Source organism: Diachasma alloeum, unplaced genomic scaffold (genome assembly GCF_001412515.2).
Source record: "Diachasma alloeum isolate Michigan unplaced genomic scaffold, Dall2.0 Dall_scaffold_00180, whole genome shotgun sequence".
In the NCBI taxonomy this organism is placed as follows: domain Eukaryota; kingdom Metazoa; phylum Arthropoda; class Insecta; order Hymenoptera; family Braconidae; genus Diachasma; species Diachasma alloeum.
Window position 1 is genome coordinate 1,197,536 of NW_021680346.1, and position 15,611 is coordinate 1,213,146.

General features: G+C 37.4%; 4 protein-coding genes across 13 annotated transcripts; 3 read left to right on the top strand and 1 right to left on the bottom strand.

Annotated features, from left to right (window-relative positions):
• Nucleotides 1-49: 49 nt before the first annotated feature.
• LOC107045289 (ras-related protein Ral-a) lies at nt 50-5,434 on the top strand. Of its 10 annotated transcripts, none has more exons than XM_015267575.2 (6): nt 50-125; nt 1,207-1,326; nt 1,412-1,620; nt 2,544-2,718; nt 4,021-4,164; nt 5,279-5,434. In XM_015267575.2, exons 2-5 carry the CDS (start codon nt 1,222-1,224, stop codon nt 4,123-4,125), a joined length of 594 nt encoding a protein of 197 aa, XP_015123061.1. In that variant the 5' UTR covers nt 50-125; nt 1,207-1,221; the 3' UTR covers nt 4,126-4,164; nt 5,279-5,434. The 10 variants fall into 10 exon arrangements, with proteins under 10 accessions (XP_015123061.1, XP_015123052.1, XP_015122992.1 ...); XM_015267566.2 differs by lacking the exon at nt 5,279-5,434 and adding an exon at nt 4,361-5,105; XM_015267506.2 differs by lacking the exon at nt 5,279-5,434 and adding an exon at nt 2,868-2,984 and having other exon boundaries at nt 4,021-4,107.
• Nucleotides 5,250-9,913, bottom strand: LOC107045274 (GATOR complex protein WDR24). Its single transcript, XM_015267483.2, has 3 exons — nt 9,630-9,913; nt 9,451-9,567; nt 5,250-8,228 (listed from the first exon to the last, which is right to left on the bottom strand). The coding sequence occupies exons 1-3, from the start codon at nt 9,724-9,726 to the stop codon at nt 6,073-6,075; spliced, it is 2,370 nt and encodes a 789-aa protein (XP_015122969.1). The 5' UTR covers nt 9,727-9,913; the 3' UTR covers nt 5,250-6,072.
• Nucleotides 9,894-11,764, top strand: LOC107045281 (RPA-interacting protein). Its single transcript, XM_015267497.2, has 3 exons — nt 9,894-10,152; nt 10,642-10,882; nt 11,185-11,764. The coding sequence occupies exons 1-3, from the start codon at nt 10,045-10,047 to the stop codon at nt 11,520-11,522; spliced, it is 687 nt and encodes a 228-aa protein (XP_015122983.1). The 5' UTR covers nt 9,894-10,044; the 3' UTR covers nt 11,523-11,764.
• A 276-nt stretch (nt 11,765-12,040) lies between these two features.
• LOC107043921 (60S ribosomal protein L8) lies at nt 12,041-14,721 on the top strand. The gene is made up of 5 exons (XM_015265621.2): nt 12,041-12,097; nt 12,423-12,569; nt 12,757-12,898; nt 13,563-13,876; nt 14,453-14,721. The coding sequence occupies exons 2-5, from the start codon at nt 12,432-12,434 to the stop codon at nt 14,630-14,632; spliced, it is 774 nt and encodes a 257-aa protein (XP_015121107.1). The 5' UTR covers nt 12,041-12,097; nt 12,423-12,431; the 3' UTR covers nt 14,633-14,721.
• The last annotated feature ends 890 nt before the right edge of the window (nt 14,722-15,611 follow it).

A 15,611-nucleotide genomic window follows, 5' to 3' on the forward strand; every position in this document is an offset into this window, starting at 1 on the left:
GGACACTTCGATATATCGAGGGGTATCGACCATGTCTACCCACCGATACCCGCGAGAGAGCTCGTTGAGTATCAACCCTAGAGGTCGCGATAGTTTTTACAGTTATATTCCAATATTTTTTTAAGGTATTCAGGCTTTTTGTCAATCTTATGCATTAGTCGCGTGTGATTTGTGTTTCTCGTTCATCACTGGTGTCCGGTAATAGAGGTTCATTACGTCTTTATGACTGTTTAATTGGGTTTTTCGGTATTTTTGGTGATTACTTCAGCGTTTCACCGACAATAGGATTACACGCGACACCGCCTTTTCATTATTCATACGGAGCTGATAGTCGTATACGCCCTGATAGTTGGTTTATCGTTGTTTTTTCTTTATCGTAATTTTATTCCGGGTCTTTTCGGGGTTTGGGGTGGGCCGTTTGGGGAGTCTACGGTATTTTGGGGGTTTTCAGGTAATTGTGGTGGGAAATAGTGGAGGAGGAGAAAGGATTCAGGGATTGGTGAGGGAAATGTTGGGAATTATTTTGACAGGTGATAGGTAAATAATGAGTCACTGGGGGGATAAGGGCCTCAATGACTGGAGATGAGGCTTCAGAGGTAGAGGAGTATCTGGTGGTCACTGGTCTTATTAATTCAGAGTTCTAATTAATTCAAGTGATACTGGGGATGAGTCAGGCAAACGCTAAAGTCAGGTTTTGGGGAATATCTCTGGAAGTAAGGGAGGTAGCACATTTTTCGTAAGGACCTTTTTTGTAGCTCTGTTTTCGCTCTACAAAAAAGGTCATTACAAAAATTTTCGTATTTCTCGTGGATTCTGAGATATTTTGGAAAAACTGATCCGATGGAAAATTGAAAAATCCTGCAGGATTTCGTTCACAAAATGTAAAATAAACAGTAGATATTCATATTTTAATGCAATTTATTCAATTGGGATTTTTCCCGTAAGAATTCTAGGCCATGAATTTTATCAGTTCTTTTTTTTTGGAATTTACAGAGAACAATTCATTTAGAAAAATACAAAACTTTTTTTTTTTTAATAAATTCTCGTAGAGTTCCAATGCACATTCAACACATTATTATGAATTTTTCAATAAATTTCTCAAGTTCAAATAATAATAATTCTTTAATTTGCGAAGAAAAAATTCTCAAAAAATTCCCCTGGGTATTTTCATTAATTAAAATGATTTTTGGTTCTAATTGTCTTCAGATTTTCAAACAAAACATGGCCAAAAAGCCAGGGACAACTCAGGCTCTCCACAAAGTCATAATGGTTGGCAGTGGAGGCGTGGGAAAGTCAGCCTTAACACTTCAATTTATGTACGATGAGGTATGGGAATTAAGGACAATTAATCTAGATTAAAGTAGAATGCAGAATGTAAAAAGATAATGAAATTAATCTCGATTAAATTAAGTTCGTGGAGGACTACGAGCCGACGAAGGCCGATTCATACAGGAAGAAAGTTGTCCTTGACGGTGAGGAAGTACAAATTGATATACTGGATACTGCTGGACAAGAGGACTACGCTGCTATAAGGGATAATTACTTTCGAAGTGGAGAGGGCTTTCTCTGCGTTTTCTCCATCACCGAGGATGACAGTTTTCAAGCGACTCAAGAGTTTAGGTGATTTTTTAGAAATTCATTCAGACAAAACTTCCGATTATCCAAATGCTTTGCAGTTTTACTTCTGACGTCAATCTTTGTAATTGTTTAAAGTTATAATCTTCTTTTTTATCAAACTCCTTCAAAGAATAGACTTTCTAGATTTTTTTTGAGTTTTGCAAATGTTAACAATTGTTAACTGTTAACATTTCAAAGGATTAAAGAAAAAATTTTCAGATTTTTCAAATCATTTATTCAGAGTATAATGAGAAATTAACCATTTTTGCTTCTGAATGGAATTATTGTAATTGTTTAAATCCACAATTGCTTTATTTAGTTTTAAAAAGAAATGGACTTTCTGGATTTTTTTTTGAGATTTGGAGATTAACAATTCTTGACATCAAAAAAGGGCTTGAAAGAAATTTAGAAAGTCTCTGTTTCGAGGAAAATTTGTGAAATGGAAAACACTTTAAACAAATTCCATTTTCATTAAAATCTACAAAATTAGTAATATTTAATTACTTCATAAATCATCGAAATAGAGTTTTTCCAGATTTTTGAAACCATTTATTCAACAAATAATGACAAAAAAGATTTTACTAATCTGAAAAAAAAGGAATAATCCAATCATTTCCTGAAACCCCAAATAAAGATTTTCAAAAAGCCTCATTCAGTGATATTTATCCATATCTTCTGTTCATATAAATAAATATTCAAGTCAATTGATTGAGAATTACGTCATGAAAATAGTTGTCATGAGAACATTGAAGATTCCATCAATGAAAAAAAATAGAACACGATTTTCTCTTATTTTCTTACAAAAAAAACTAAAGTAGTCAACTCAACCCTTAACTCCCCCGAGAAAATCCATTAATTTTAATTACTAATAATCATTTAATAATTGAATAATTGTTAATCGCCTACTAATTTTTCTCTTGACACAGGGAACAAATTCTAAGAGTGAAAAACGATGAAAACATTCCCTTTTTATTAGTCGGTAACAAGAGTGATCTCCAGGAGAAGCGAAAAGTCAGTCTAGCAGAGGCTCAAGCCAGATCTCAACAGTGGGGTGTACCTTACGTCGAAACAAGTGCAAAGACTAAAGAGAATGTGGACAAGGTAAATAAAATCATCATTATCCACCTCTCAATTATTCAATCGTTATTGTACTCTGCTTAATTCACTGCAGCATCAGAACGCATTGTTCATCCTAGTGAACATTTTATTTTTGTTATTTTTGATGGCATCACTTTGCACTGTTTTTCCAGGTATTTTTCGATTTGATGCGCGAAATAAGATCGCGTAAGATTGAAGATAAATCCGCGAGTAACGGTCGTGGAAAAGATCGTGCTAAAAGGAAGAAAAAGAAGTGCATTGTTCTATAGGTTCGCTGCTTATATTTTTTTTCCATGCTTATTCTAATTATTTTTTTTGTTAGCATACGCTCGGTAGTTTCGAAGTGTTGAAACGTTATTTTTCAATTTTCAACATGAGTTTCTGTACACTCAAGATGAGAAAAAAATCAGAAAACATTTTTTTTTGAGCTGCAAAAAATGTTTTTGACATTTTTTGTTATTCAAAATCTATTTTTGTGAAATAAATTCATTGATTAAATTCTGTTAATCATGGAATAATCTCGAAAATGCGTTGTAGAGAAAATGAATTTTTTTATATTTTTTATATTCATTTATATTCATTAATTTAATTCTCTTATTTATGAAATAATTTCTAAAATGAATTATTTTAGACGAAAAAAATCATGAGAACTTGCTTTACATCTGAGACAATTCTGTCCAAGAAATGTTGTTTGATTTTTTCACTGAAAGCACATTAAAATAATTTGATATTTATCATAATGTGAAAAATCTAGTTGTTCTGTTCTGCTACATTACGTTTTACCACTTCACTGCTCAATTTTCTACTCTCCATCATCACATCATGTGTAAAATGAAGCTTTACTCATGCTTCTCCGTGTAAATAATGATTTTACATGTGGTGTAATGAAAAATCTCGTTAGACCCTAGTTGAAAGATCAGCGCATATGAAAAAATTTTGTTGAAATTCGCTCATTGTTTCATCCCTTTCACTTTATTCATTAAATATAAAAATTCATGTGCATAAATTTCCAATTTTTCCCTCAATATTTTTCTGTTTTTCATAATATACTAAATTAAAAAAGAATGACTTCATGCCAAGAAATTATTATTGGAAAAATCGCCAGACGATACAAAAAACGATTATACAAAAAACATCGTCATCTATTATTTTTTTCCTAGTTATATTAGAATCTCTGATGGAAAATTTTCATTGTGTTTTTACCTTTCAACGAGGAAATAAAACTCACGTATCAAAGAGACTAAAAACCCTAATCCAAATGAAAATCTGCTATTGAAATAATTCATAACAACAATTATTTTTCAGGTATTCTTTGATTTAATTCGATCAATCGCAACGCGCAAAGCGCGAGAGAATCAAATTGAGGGAGCCGAACGTAAGAATAACAAACGTTGTTGCATTCTCCTCTAACAACACCCGGAATAAGCTTTTATTATCGTTTCAGACAAAGTACGTTAAATATAATTACATATACATACATATAAATATATATTTTTTTCATATTATTTAAAGAAAAAAAAGAACATTGACGAAACATCCTCATCCTATTCAATTATGTATGTATGCGACATGAATGAATGTGAAAGAATGAGTGAATGTGTCCACTCGAATGTGCTTGTAAACAGGTATTTGCAATAATTTACAGTGAGAGTTGATCCTCATCTCCAAACATACGCGAGGGACCTATCGAAAGATTCAAGATTTGATATTCAAAATTCAATCGTTTAACGATGTACTTCATTATTTTTTTGTAACATTTGCTATTGAAGACTTCACGTGCGGTGGATTAATTGAATTACGTTCGAAAAAATTTATCGAAAAACCTAGAGAATTCTGTAGGATTTCTGTTGAACTTTCTGTTAGTTTTTGGAGGATTCTACAAAGAAATCCCTTTTTTTCTAGTGTTTCTTCAATAGAAATGTTCAATGGAAAATATTCCACAAACAAAATTAATACAATTAAGTTTTCCTTCGGCTCAATTTTTGTCAATTTTTTGTTTACGATTTTTAAAAAGGAAAAGAAAAATATAGTGAAAATAACTAGAAAATTCGAAAAAAAATTAAAAAATGCGCTGTGAAGAAAAACTACTAGAATTTTCAGTGGAAATTCGACAGAATTTTCTATCAATTTCGCCAGGTTTTTTTGTAAATATTTTTCGCGCGTGATCTGTGGAGAAGTGAGAGAACAAAATGAATACAAAGCAGTCGACATTTATGTACCTATTATCACCAAGCGTTATCCGTAAATTTGCCTTTTCGTGTAATCGAAGGAAACACTTCGCAAATACTCACTTTTTCGTTGTAAAGCTTGTGAACCTAGCTAACTTCTCATTTTTGTATATATTTTGTATGTCTTTAATACACAGTTAAATAAATAAATGGTCACAACAAGAGAATTTTTATTCGAGATGAAATGATTATTTTTGTGCAACTGTCTCACCTTTTTATGAATTACCTACGAAGGAATTCAGAGGAACAAACAGAAAAATTGGAGAATATGAAACATATTATAATTGTGAATATGAACAAGACATGTCAACATTCAATTCAATTTATTTTTACAGAAAGTCAACTGATGATTTTATACACGGGAAAAATTCCTTGGAATCCACTGGATCTCAGAACAATTATCATTCTTACATACATATTTACAAATTCACCAATTATATATGAACTAACATAACATTAAAAATATACAACTGGCTAAGGGAAAACAAAGACATGAAACTGATTGTTTTTTTCAATTCTATAGAACGTATTCTGATTTGTTCGATAGAAATTCCACTGCTTAAATATTTCCAGTTTTTTATTTCAATTTTTTAAATGAAAATTGATGGAATCTCCGGAAAAAAAGTTTTTTACAGAAATAGAAAAATTAATTTTTGTGTAATTTTCGTATTCAAAATGCAGAAACCGAAGAACAGCGAGAATTCTCCCTCTAATTCACTGTTCCCCTCCATCAGATTTTTCTATTGACTCTTTCTCTCCACAAAACTCATGAAAAAGCAGCAGAATTTCCCCTGAATCTCCTATTCGGAAACTGTTCAGGGGGAGGCGACCTGTCCAGAATCTCATGCCTGAGGGGAAACGCCTCCTTTGGAAGGGTCCAGTCACTCTCGTTATTCATGATGTTCTCGAGATAGTCCCCAGGATACTCCATGGATATATTCTGAGTCTCGAGTTCCCCTTCCCCAAAGTAGAAATTTTCGTATTGAAAATGCAAAAATCTAAGAAAAGGAAGAATTCCCCCTCTAATTCAGCGTTCCCCACCATCAGATTTTCCTATTGACTCGTTCCCTCCACAAAACTCATGAAAAAGCAGCAGAATTTCCCCCTGAATCTCCTACCCACCTCACCCCTAAGTATATTCACACAAATGCCCACAGCCAGTGGGACACTGTCTGTTCCCCCTGAACCACTCCCTCATATGCACGACATGACCCCCATGCGTGCACCCCTGGCACCAGGCGTAAACCCCCCTGACAACCTGATGGCAAATGGAGCACAATGCGTGCCTGGACGTGTGGCACCTGTCGCAGAGCCACGCAGCCCTCTGCAGAGGCTTCGTACAAGCAGTGCAGCAGGCATGAATAGTAGTGGACTGTTGATTCAACTGCGCCACCGAGGGTATCCAAGCCAGCTGGATGATCTGCGTGATGACATCATAAAGCTTGAACCTCCCCAGCATGTCGATGTACTCCAGCAGCCAGTGCTCCTGAATGGCAACCTCGATATTAAGCTCCCTGCGCCGCTCCCCAAGAGCAATAAGAACCGAAGCAGCTGTCTGCACGTCCCTCACCGCAGCATGATGCCTCAGCGCCTCGTCCACGAGCCTAGCTGGATTCCAGAACATGGGTTTGGGAACAGCAGTGACAATGAGCTGGCAGGGTTGATCCTCGACAGTAACCGAGCCAGAGTCATCATTAATCTCAGGAGAATTATTCGGAAACTGTTCAGGGGGAGGCGACCTGTCCTGAATCTCATGCCTGAGGGGAAACGCCTCCTTGGGAAGGGTCCAGTCACTCTCGTTATTCATGATGTTCTCGAGATAGTCTCCAGGATACTCCATGGACATATTCTCAGCCTCGAGTTCCCCTTCCCCAAAGTAGAAGTCCCCCCTGGGTCTCTTCCTCCCATTCACCAGCTTCCTGTAATCCGGAATGGCCCCGATGGCCCCGCCATGCAAGTAATTATGATTCTCCGGGGTGTCGTCGGTCTCAGTCTCGTCGTCCCCCCCGCTGATCCCCCCGAAGCCGTCCCGAGGGTCCCCCTGCAGAGACCTCACATCGTTCTCGTGAATGTGCGACTGCCCCCCCTGCGAGACATCAATCCCAGAGGACAACGTCAACTGCGTGAGGTTCAAGGCGTTCGTCGTCAGTCCATCGTCCTTCGTGACTGGGGTATTCTTCAGGATGTTTCCATTCTGATTCGCGTAAAGTGTCTTGACAATTCTCCAGACACTGCTGATGTCGCTCCTCCCGCATTCAGTCGCCACCAGTGCGTTGTGCTCGCAGACGTCGTTCAGCTTGCCATGGAGAATGTAGCCCTCGGCGCAGTGCTTGAAGCACTTGGGCTCGTGCTCCCTGGACTCGCAGGCGTTGGGGAACCTCGTGAACCTGTGCATCACGCTGGAGGCCATGCAGAAGGTGTCGCTGCTGGCCGGGGCCTTCCTCATCATGCTGGAGAGCTTGGCAGTGGCTGGGGGACTGGCGCTGACCTTGCAGGCGTAGGCCACGTCCCCGCGGACGTTGAGGGCTATCCCCTGGGGGTTCGCCCTGCTGGCCGGCCTCGTCGCGTCCCTGAAGACGTGGTGGTACAGCGTGCAGTCTCGACTCGTCGACAGGAAGGACTGGGGGTCCCCTCGCCAGGCCACTCCTGTGGGCACGTCCTTGTGCTCGTTGAAGCTCGCGAAGGGAATGTAGGGACGTCTTATGTCCCAGATGTTGATGCTGCAGTCCACCACCAGCGCACAGCTGGCGATGTGGTACTTCCTCTGGGGCCGCCAGCGGATTCTACCCACTGAGGCTATCGTGTTTATCGTGTAGTCGCAGGTTGGCTTCACCGACAGGTCCCAGACCTTTATTGTCTTGTCGCGGGAGGCTGTCGCCAGCCAGGTGGACTCCGGGTGCCAGTCGCACGCGAAGATCGGCCCACTGTGCGCTGTGAAGTGCTGGAAGTAGCGGTCCGAGCGGCGCAGGTCCCACTGCTGCACGTGACCGTTCTCCGAGACTGCGGCGAAGGTGTGCGCCTGGTGAGGGGAGAACTGCACGTCCCGGACTGACTCGGTGTTGCTGTAGAAGGTCTTCGTGGCCTCCTTCGTCCGCAGGTCGAAGTACTTCATCGTGCCGTCCTGCGAGCCCGAGATCAGGCATGTCGGCTCCGTCATGTGGAAGCTCACCTTGTTCACGGTGCGCTTGTGGTCCGCGAACACGTGGTCCTGCTTCGAGCGCGATGTCTTGTTCAGGTTCCAGACCACCACTGCGCCGTTGGTTGCGGCTGTCGCCAGGACGTGGTCTGCGGGAGGAGTTGGGTTAGTTGGGGTGACGAAGAGGGAGTTGCACGAATCTACCGATTTTTTCGTGATATTCGTGGAAGAGGTGAGGGGAACCTTGTTTTCGGTGGGTTTTTCAGTACACTGGGATTTTTTTGGGGGATAACTCCTGGGGGTTTATTTGGAATTGTGTGTTGAGGCAGTGGACGAATCTACCGATTTTCTGGGATTATTCGTGGAGGAGGTGAAGGGAATCTTGTTTTCCTAACTCCTGGGGGTTTATTTGGAATTGTCTGTTGAGGCAGTGGACGAATCTACCGATTTTCTGGTAATATTCGTGGAAGAGATGAAGGGAATCTTGTTTTCAGGTCCGAGTGTACTATTTTTCGAATGTTATCTCGATTTTTTTTATCTTTCGTAATCCAAAATTGTCAATTGAGTGGTACATCTTGTAGAAATTTCCAAAAATGATGATAGAATGATAAAAAAAAAATAGAAACAATTCTGAACTTTTTCAAAGAGCGTTTTTAATTAAGATTCAGAATGAATTGAAAAAAGTTTATTAGCTGTCATTTTCCATGGTGGATAACAAAATTCAAGTTATTTGAATACTACTTTAAAGTAAAATGAATAAACTCCAGTAGAGTGGTTGAGCGTAACGCAGAAAAATAAATTCAAAATGACAAAAAAAAATTAACCATCATTGATAATTTTTTCTATGAATTCTAACTTTCATGAGTGTAAAAAATTGACCCATCAAATTCTTTCTTCAATTTTTTTTAGACAATAGTCTCTCATTTGACTAGAGTATTTCGATACAACACAATATTTGGGGCACGCAAAAATATAAATTATCTATTACAAAAGTTTGACACTGACGATAATTTTCATATTGGACATTTTCATTAATTTTTTCTCATTTTTGAGATTTTTTGCTAAATTTTAATCTTTACCCTGATCTCGAAAAATTCATTTTCTCGTACGATTGCGTTGTTTGCCCTTCTAGATTACTTGTTATCAATAACATTAAACCCCCGATTAAGCACGAACTCAACCAGAAAATTGATATTCATATTAACTCTCATTTAGAATTTATTTCAGATTTTAACCTTTCAAATGCGAGTTAAATTTACGACAAAAATCACTAAGAATCTTCAACGTTGTCCAAAAATCGAATGAAACTTTCTCTCAACATGCAAAAAAAGCCCCTACCCATGGTTTAAAATACAAAATTATATAAAATACCATCAGTGAGATTCCAGGCCACATCATTGCACGAAAAATTAAGATTCAGGTTCTTCCCAACTCTCAGATTGTGCGCCTCCTCGAACTTGTCCTCTTGCAGAGTAAATATTTTGAAGACTGGAGAACAAAAAACCGACAACAACAATCGAATCATCAACATCATCAAGACGCAATCTCACCATTTCTCCCAGCAATGACAACCTGCGAGTTATCCTTGTTGAGTGCCAGTGCATTAGCTGGACTCTCCTGCGTTATAAATACTGTTTTCGCCGTCATTTTCTCGGCAGCTTTAATCGTCCTCTTTCTCTGATGATCCTCTCAGCAAATCTCATGTTTCACACGACTCGCAGTGATCACCGGACGCCCGGAGCCTCATGATTCCCATTTGTTCATGTTTACATTGTCAAAAGAACAATACACAAACAATATTCTGAGGTTGGTGGGCACTCTACGAAGCAATGGCGTCTCGACTCTGAACAGCTGATGAGCCCAACCGCCAATTTACACTCGCATTGCCACAGAACAATTTAACGAACGTCCCCAGACAATTTCCGAAAGACAATAACTCATCGTTAAGCAAATTAATTGGGTAACATGGCTGATATCATGAGAAGTCCGAGGTTTCTTCTGAAAATGAAAACCAGAGATGCTGTTAATAAAATCAAGTCTGGGAGTCCAAAGTTCCAAGAGGTGCTGAGACAGGTTAGACGGACTCATTGTTTATTAAAAATAATCTGAGAATTTGTTGAAATTTACGTGACAAAAATTTGTTCAAGAATTTCATCAAAACTTTATTTTATTTTTAGTTTTTAATTTTGTGTTTTTGTTTTTTACTCATTTTTGTTGTAAACATAAATTGAATATCATTTTTTGGGGTTTTAGAACTTATTTTTTCTCGTTATACTCAACCACTCAACAAGAATTTATTTGTACAGCTTTAGAGAACAAATTAGTAGCGGATTGATAAAACAGTACAAGTCAATTTTGACTATTGACCAGTTTTCAACGAATATCTCGAAATCTAAGGGAGATGGCAAAATTTTTGTTATAACCTTTTTTGTAGAGCCGATTGAGAGCTACAATAAATGTAATTACGAAAATTTCGCCATCTCCCTTAGATTCGGAAATATTACTCAAAAACTCAACTTGGAGATGAGTCGAATTCAAGAAAAACTATTTTCACTTGTTTAGAGATGTCGTGACAGAATGCGAGAGAAACGTCGCGAGCTCTTCAACACAAGACGAGCTGTGGTGCCTCTTGGCGATGATGCTGAGGGGATCCAAAACACTCTGACTGAGATCGTGCGCCAGGAGTTCAGTGATTTGACGACTATGAGTGTCGATCAGGATCCCAGGGTCTCCAGTGTCTTCAGCGAACCGCTCAGTGAGGAGGAGATTTTTCAACTCGAGGCTGAAATTTTGGCTGACGAAGGTATAACGAACAATTTAATTCATTCAAAAAACAATAAAAGTGTTTTTTTAATGAATTATCGATTAAATTCCTATTAAACTTCTATTGAGATATTATATAGACACCTCTAGGAAATATTTAAATACAATAAGTTCAATATAAAAATCGAATTCTGTTAATTTTTTTTAAATACAAAAATTGTAAAAATGCAAAATTTTTCAATAGAATAGCGATTTTCCTCTTTAATCGTTAAATTACTTAATTGAAAATGAATTCACTCAACATTTTTGGACATTGGCAATTCATAATGCTTCTCATTCCAGAGGAATGGATTTTGAAAGAATACGAAAAACTGCTGGAGGAGGACGACAACTTGTTGAACATTTACGTGGAGGAGAGCCTCAAAGACACTGTCGTCTGTCCAATTTGCGAGAAATCAGGGCTGAATGAAACCCCCGGGGGGCTGATCTGTCCTGCTTGCAACATGTGCCTGCCACCTAAATGCAGCCTGTCCCAGTTAGCAAGTGCCATTCAGAGCCAGCTTGACGCTCACTCAGCTGTCTGCTTCGGTCAAACTTCATTCATGACTCTTCCAGAGAATAACTCTCTCTCGCTGTACATCACATGTGAGGTCTGTCAATGCTTCTCCCTGATTTTGTAACAATGGGAGACGACAAATGATGAATTTTGTATACTTTGTTATTTTTTAAAACGTGACAAACATTTCTGTATTATCGAATTATGCTCAATTGTATTAGGAAATAATCGGAATTACTCCTGAGCGGCGGGTGATTCCATCATGTGATTTATGGACAAAGAGTGAGTGTTCAATCGACTTAGTAATTTTTGTTAATATGTAGCACTAGATTTTACGAATTTCAATAAATGATTTCTATTTCGGTACGTGCGCATTTTATTAATATTGATTAATGATTTAGAGGAATGATGAGGGATTTTATTTTTCGATTTGATCCCTTCGTTTATTTTAATTGTTCATCAGTTGTTATAAAATATACTTGTACACCCTTAAACAATTTATTAAATTCAAACAAAATGTTTACTAAAATCGAATAATTATCATTTCATCAAGAAAATTGATGCATTCAAATCTCCCGCATTCACGTGACATTATCATCAGAGGATAAAAACCTCTGCCACCAATAGATGTCACAGCCCAAAGTCAAAATCGCCATCTTGCTTCTTCTCAACTTCCTCTATTTGTGAAAGGCTCGAGCGGTACGTGATTTCGTCGATTTTCCCGATTAAAAATCCGTGGATATTCTCCCAACGAAACCCCATCCGCAATTGTCATCCCCCAAATTGCAATTCCCATCCCCCAATACAGTTTATTCACGCAATATTTTTCTCCAAAATATTTTCCACTATTTTAATATGTTTATTGGCATTTCGAGGTTAACTCGTGTCATCAGAGCGAACGCCTGTTGTTGTGACACTGTCGAAATGAAGAAATATGGGTTCAGGAGGAGAATAACGTTAATTGGGATAATTAAAACAACTTCAACTTGAAAGGTATTCACAATTAATTATTATTGTTCCATAGGTCTGAGCCATGGGTCGAGTAATTCGTGCTCAACGTAAGGGAGCTGGATCAGTCTTCCGTTCCCACACCAAAAGGAGGAAGGGAGCACCAAAATTGCGGTCCCTCGATTTCTCGGAGAGGCATGGATACATCAAGGGTGTCGTCAAGGTAAACAGAACATTCAAGCAATTAACAATTAAAAATATTGAAAGTGTAATGATGATTTCTAAAATACCTACCCTCTGAAGACACGTGAAGATTACTTTAGAGGCTCTTTCTGAAGACAAAAGTATTTTTATTCATTTTGTGGATCCATCGATGGCACAGCAATTGAATTATTTTATTTTGTTTATAGGACATCATCCATGACCCCGGTCGTGGCGCACCACTCGCAGTAGTACATTTCCGGGACCCTTACAAGTTCAAGACCCGTAAAGAACTTTTCATTGCACCTGAGGGCATGTACACAGGACAGTTTTTGTACTGTGGAAAGAAAGGTAGGTATCATTGATTAAGAATTATTTTTTAGGTTTTATTTAAGGAGATTAATTCAGTAACAAATGTTTTTCATGAGGATTTTTTAAGTGGAAGATTGAATGGACTAAAAACATTTTTTGTTTTATGGAGCCATCGTTAAGCACGATTTTTCAATTCTGATCAAAAATATTAAATTATCTGAGACTTTTAGGAAATTTCTAAGGCAACAGAAGATTTTTTGTTATATTATTGTTGCGTATTTGCCCTTGTCCTCCCTCTCAACCATCGTCATGTACGATTGTCTCTTTCTTTCTCGTTATTCTTTTATCTTCGTTCCTAGTCCGCAACGTGTCACTCCTTTTGAAATTTATTATTATTTATTTCGCCTCAAAATCTTTTAATAAGCACTCATTCTCAATTAAATGGCTTGTATTTAACAATATTATAAAAATTTATTGACATTTCAAGGACTTTCGTCATTAGAAATAGAAAATGTCATGATAAAATCGATAGAAACTGTAAAATTTAGTTTAATTATCTGACAAAAATTAATAGAAAATTAGAAAAATTCATGGTTTGATTAAGATTAAAGAATTCTCGTCATTCTGCTGCACAAAAACCTAACATTTTATTGAATTTTTTCAATAAAATCTCCAATTAAGAAAACAATTTTGTCGTCTCCAGCCACTCTCCAAATTGGGAATGTAATGCCCGTTGGCACCATGCCTGAGGGTACAATTGTCTGCAATTTGGAGGAGAAAACTGGTGACAGGGGTCGTCTGGCTCGTGCCTCCGGCAACTACGCCACCGTCATTGCCCACAATCCCGATAGCAAGAAGACCAGGGTGAAGTTGCCCTCCGGCGCTAAGAAAGTTATTCCATCGAATAACAGAGCCATGGTCGGTATTGTTGCTGGTGGTGGTCGTATTGACAAGCCCATCCTCAAGGCTGGACGTGCCTACCACAAATACAAGGCCAAGAGGAACTGCTGGCCCAAGGTCATTATTCATTATTTTATTATTTTCTCGCGATCGTTTCATTAATTTTTTAATTGAATACAAACGTTATGGAACGAGTTTTTTTTTTGAGGAAAAATCATTTTCCTCATCAGAGACATTTAAAACATTTTTTTTAGTTACAAAGAAAATTGTCACAAAAACCGTTCAATTTTTGTTTAATTCACCATTTTTGATGATTGTTCATTTATTTTCACATATTTTATTGAAAAAAATGACGAAAAATTTCAAAATACATTGAAAATGATCAAAAATGTTAAATTCACGTTATTCTTTTAAAAATATCCAGAGAATGTTTTAAAATCGAATTTTATTTTTCTCAATTAAATTTTTTCATGAAATTTTTTATCAATAATCTATCTATTAACTCACTGACATCGTAAAATAATTGTTTTGTACTAATTAGTTTTTGTCAATTAATTTTTGTATTAAATGATGGTATGACATTTGAAATCCGCATTTCCATGGGGACAACACTTACGACTGATGATTACTTCAGTCATAAATTAATTTACGGTTGTATTTGGGATTTTTCTGAACTGATAATTTTGTTGCCAGGTTCGTGGTGTTGCTATGAACCCCGTTGAACATCCCCACGGTGGTGGTAATCACCAGCACATTGGTAAGGCGTCCACTGTCAAGCGTGGCACGAGCGCTGGTCGTAAAATTGGTCTCATTGCTGCTCGTCGTACCGGAAGAATTCGTGGAGGAAAGACAGACAGCAAGAAGGAAGATTAGACTGCACATTAATTGTTTATACTGTGTGCTCTATTATGTAATAAAATCATACAAAAACAAAATGCACAACATTATTATTGACGTGGATACGTCTATGGTTTCAATAATGGGGGGTCATTTTGGGAAACGGTCCTTATGTGCAGCGCCATCTATCGGAATTTCGAGATAATTTGAGAAGTTTTTTGAAATTTCCAAAAAAAATTCAAGGAGTTTCTAGAAAATTCGAGTGAATGCAAGGAGTTTCTAGGAACGTATAATTACAGCTGTATTGAAGATACAGTCACCTGCAATTTTTTTATTTCAGTATGTATACCCTCTCGGATTTTTACATTTTGTGCCCTTCCCAGTTCCCCTTGAGATATCAATATACATTGTACATTGCATAAAGTTCAAAAAGTTCATAACAAAAACATGAACACAGCCATCATCCTAAATTTAATCTTAACAGTTTACATATGAAATGCACAAAATTTCTTTCATTTCATTTTGGTACTGGGGGACTTCAGGGGAAAATTGCATAGTCAAGTGAAAATGTCCTATAAAAAATTGAATAGAATATTTTCAATAGAATTCTATTTTTCTATAGGACATTTTTTTTATTTAATTTTTTAGAAAAATTCTATAGAATTCCATTTTTTTATAGATCTTATTCTACTGCGATATTTTCTATAGAATTTCCTCAACTCAAACTTTCCAATTTTTTTTCATTCTATTTTCCTCCTCTTCTCATTAAAAAAATCAAACAAAAAAAAACTTGGAAAAGTTGAGCCGAGAAAATTCTACAGAAATATCTCCATAGAATAAGTTCCGTAAAAAATGGAATTCTACAGAATATTTTCTACTGAGCATTTCAATAGAATCTCCCAATACTATATTTCGTCATTAGGCCGAAATAATATTTTATGCCTCAAGTACCGAGAACCGCCTTCTAACTGAACAAAATGAAATTAAAATTCGCAGTTTATCTGTCCTCGGGCCA

What these genes read in the sequence shown, in the direction of transcription:
- LOC107045289 (XM_015267506.2), top strand. Translation starts at nt 1,222, where the DNA reads ATGGCCAAAAAGCCAGGGACAACTCAGGCTCTCCACAAAGTCATAATG. An exon ending in TTCAATTTATGTACGATGAG is followed by an intron (nt 1,327 to 1,411) that starts GTATGGGAATTA and finishes GATTAAATTAAG; the next exon opens with TTCGTGGAGGACTACGAGCC. An exon ending in CAAGCGACTCAAGAGTTTAG is followed by an intron (nt 1,621 to 2,543) that starts GTGATTTTTTAG and finishes CTCTTGACACAG; the next exon opens with GGAACAAATTCTAAGAGTGA.
- LOC107045274 (XM_015267483.2), bottom strand. Translation starts at nt 9,726, where the DNA reads ATGACGGCGAAAACAGTATTTATAACGCAGGAGAGTCCAGCTAATGCA. An exon ending in TGTCATTGCTGGGAGAAATG is followed by an intron (nt 9,568 to 9,629) that starts GTGAGATTGCGT and finishes TTTGTTCTCCAG; the next exon opens with TCTTCAAAATATTTACTCTG. An exon ending in GGCCTGGAATCTCACTGATG is followed by an intron (nt 8,229 to 9,450) that starts GTATTTTATATA and finishes CTCCTCCCGCAG; the next exon opens with ACCACGTCCTGGCGACAGCC.
- LOC107045281 (XM_015267497.2), top strand. Translation starts at nt 10,045, where the DNA reads ATGGCTGATATCATGAGAAGTCCGAGGTTTCTTCTGAAAATGAAAACC. An exon ending in TCCAAGAGGTGCTGAGACAG is followed by an intron (nt 10,153 to 10,641) that starts GTTAGACGGACT and finishes TCACTTGTTTAG; the next exon opens with AGATGTCGTGACAGAATGCG. An exon ending in TGAAATTTTGGCTGACGAAG is followed by an intron (nt 10,883 to 11,184) that starts GTATAACGAACA and finishes TTCTCATTCCAG; the next exon opens with AGGAATGGATTTTGAAAGAA.
- LOC107043921 (XM_015265621.2), top strand. Translation starts at nt 12,432, where the DNA reads ATGGGTCGAGTAATTCGTGCTCAACGTAAGGGAGCTGGATCAGTCTTC. An exon ending in ACATCAAGGGTGTCGTCAAG is followed by an intron (nt 12,570 to 12,756) that starts GTAAACAGAACA and finishes TTTTGTTTATAG; the next exon opens with GACATCATCCATGACCCCGG. An exon ending in TTTGTACTGTGGAAAGAAAG is followed by an intron (nt 12,899 to 13,562) that starts GTAGGTATCATT and finishes TGTCGTCTCCAG; the next exon opens with CCACTCTCCAAATTGGGAAT.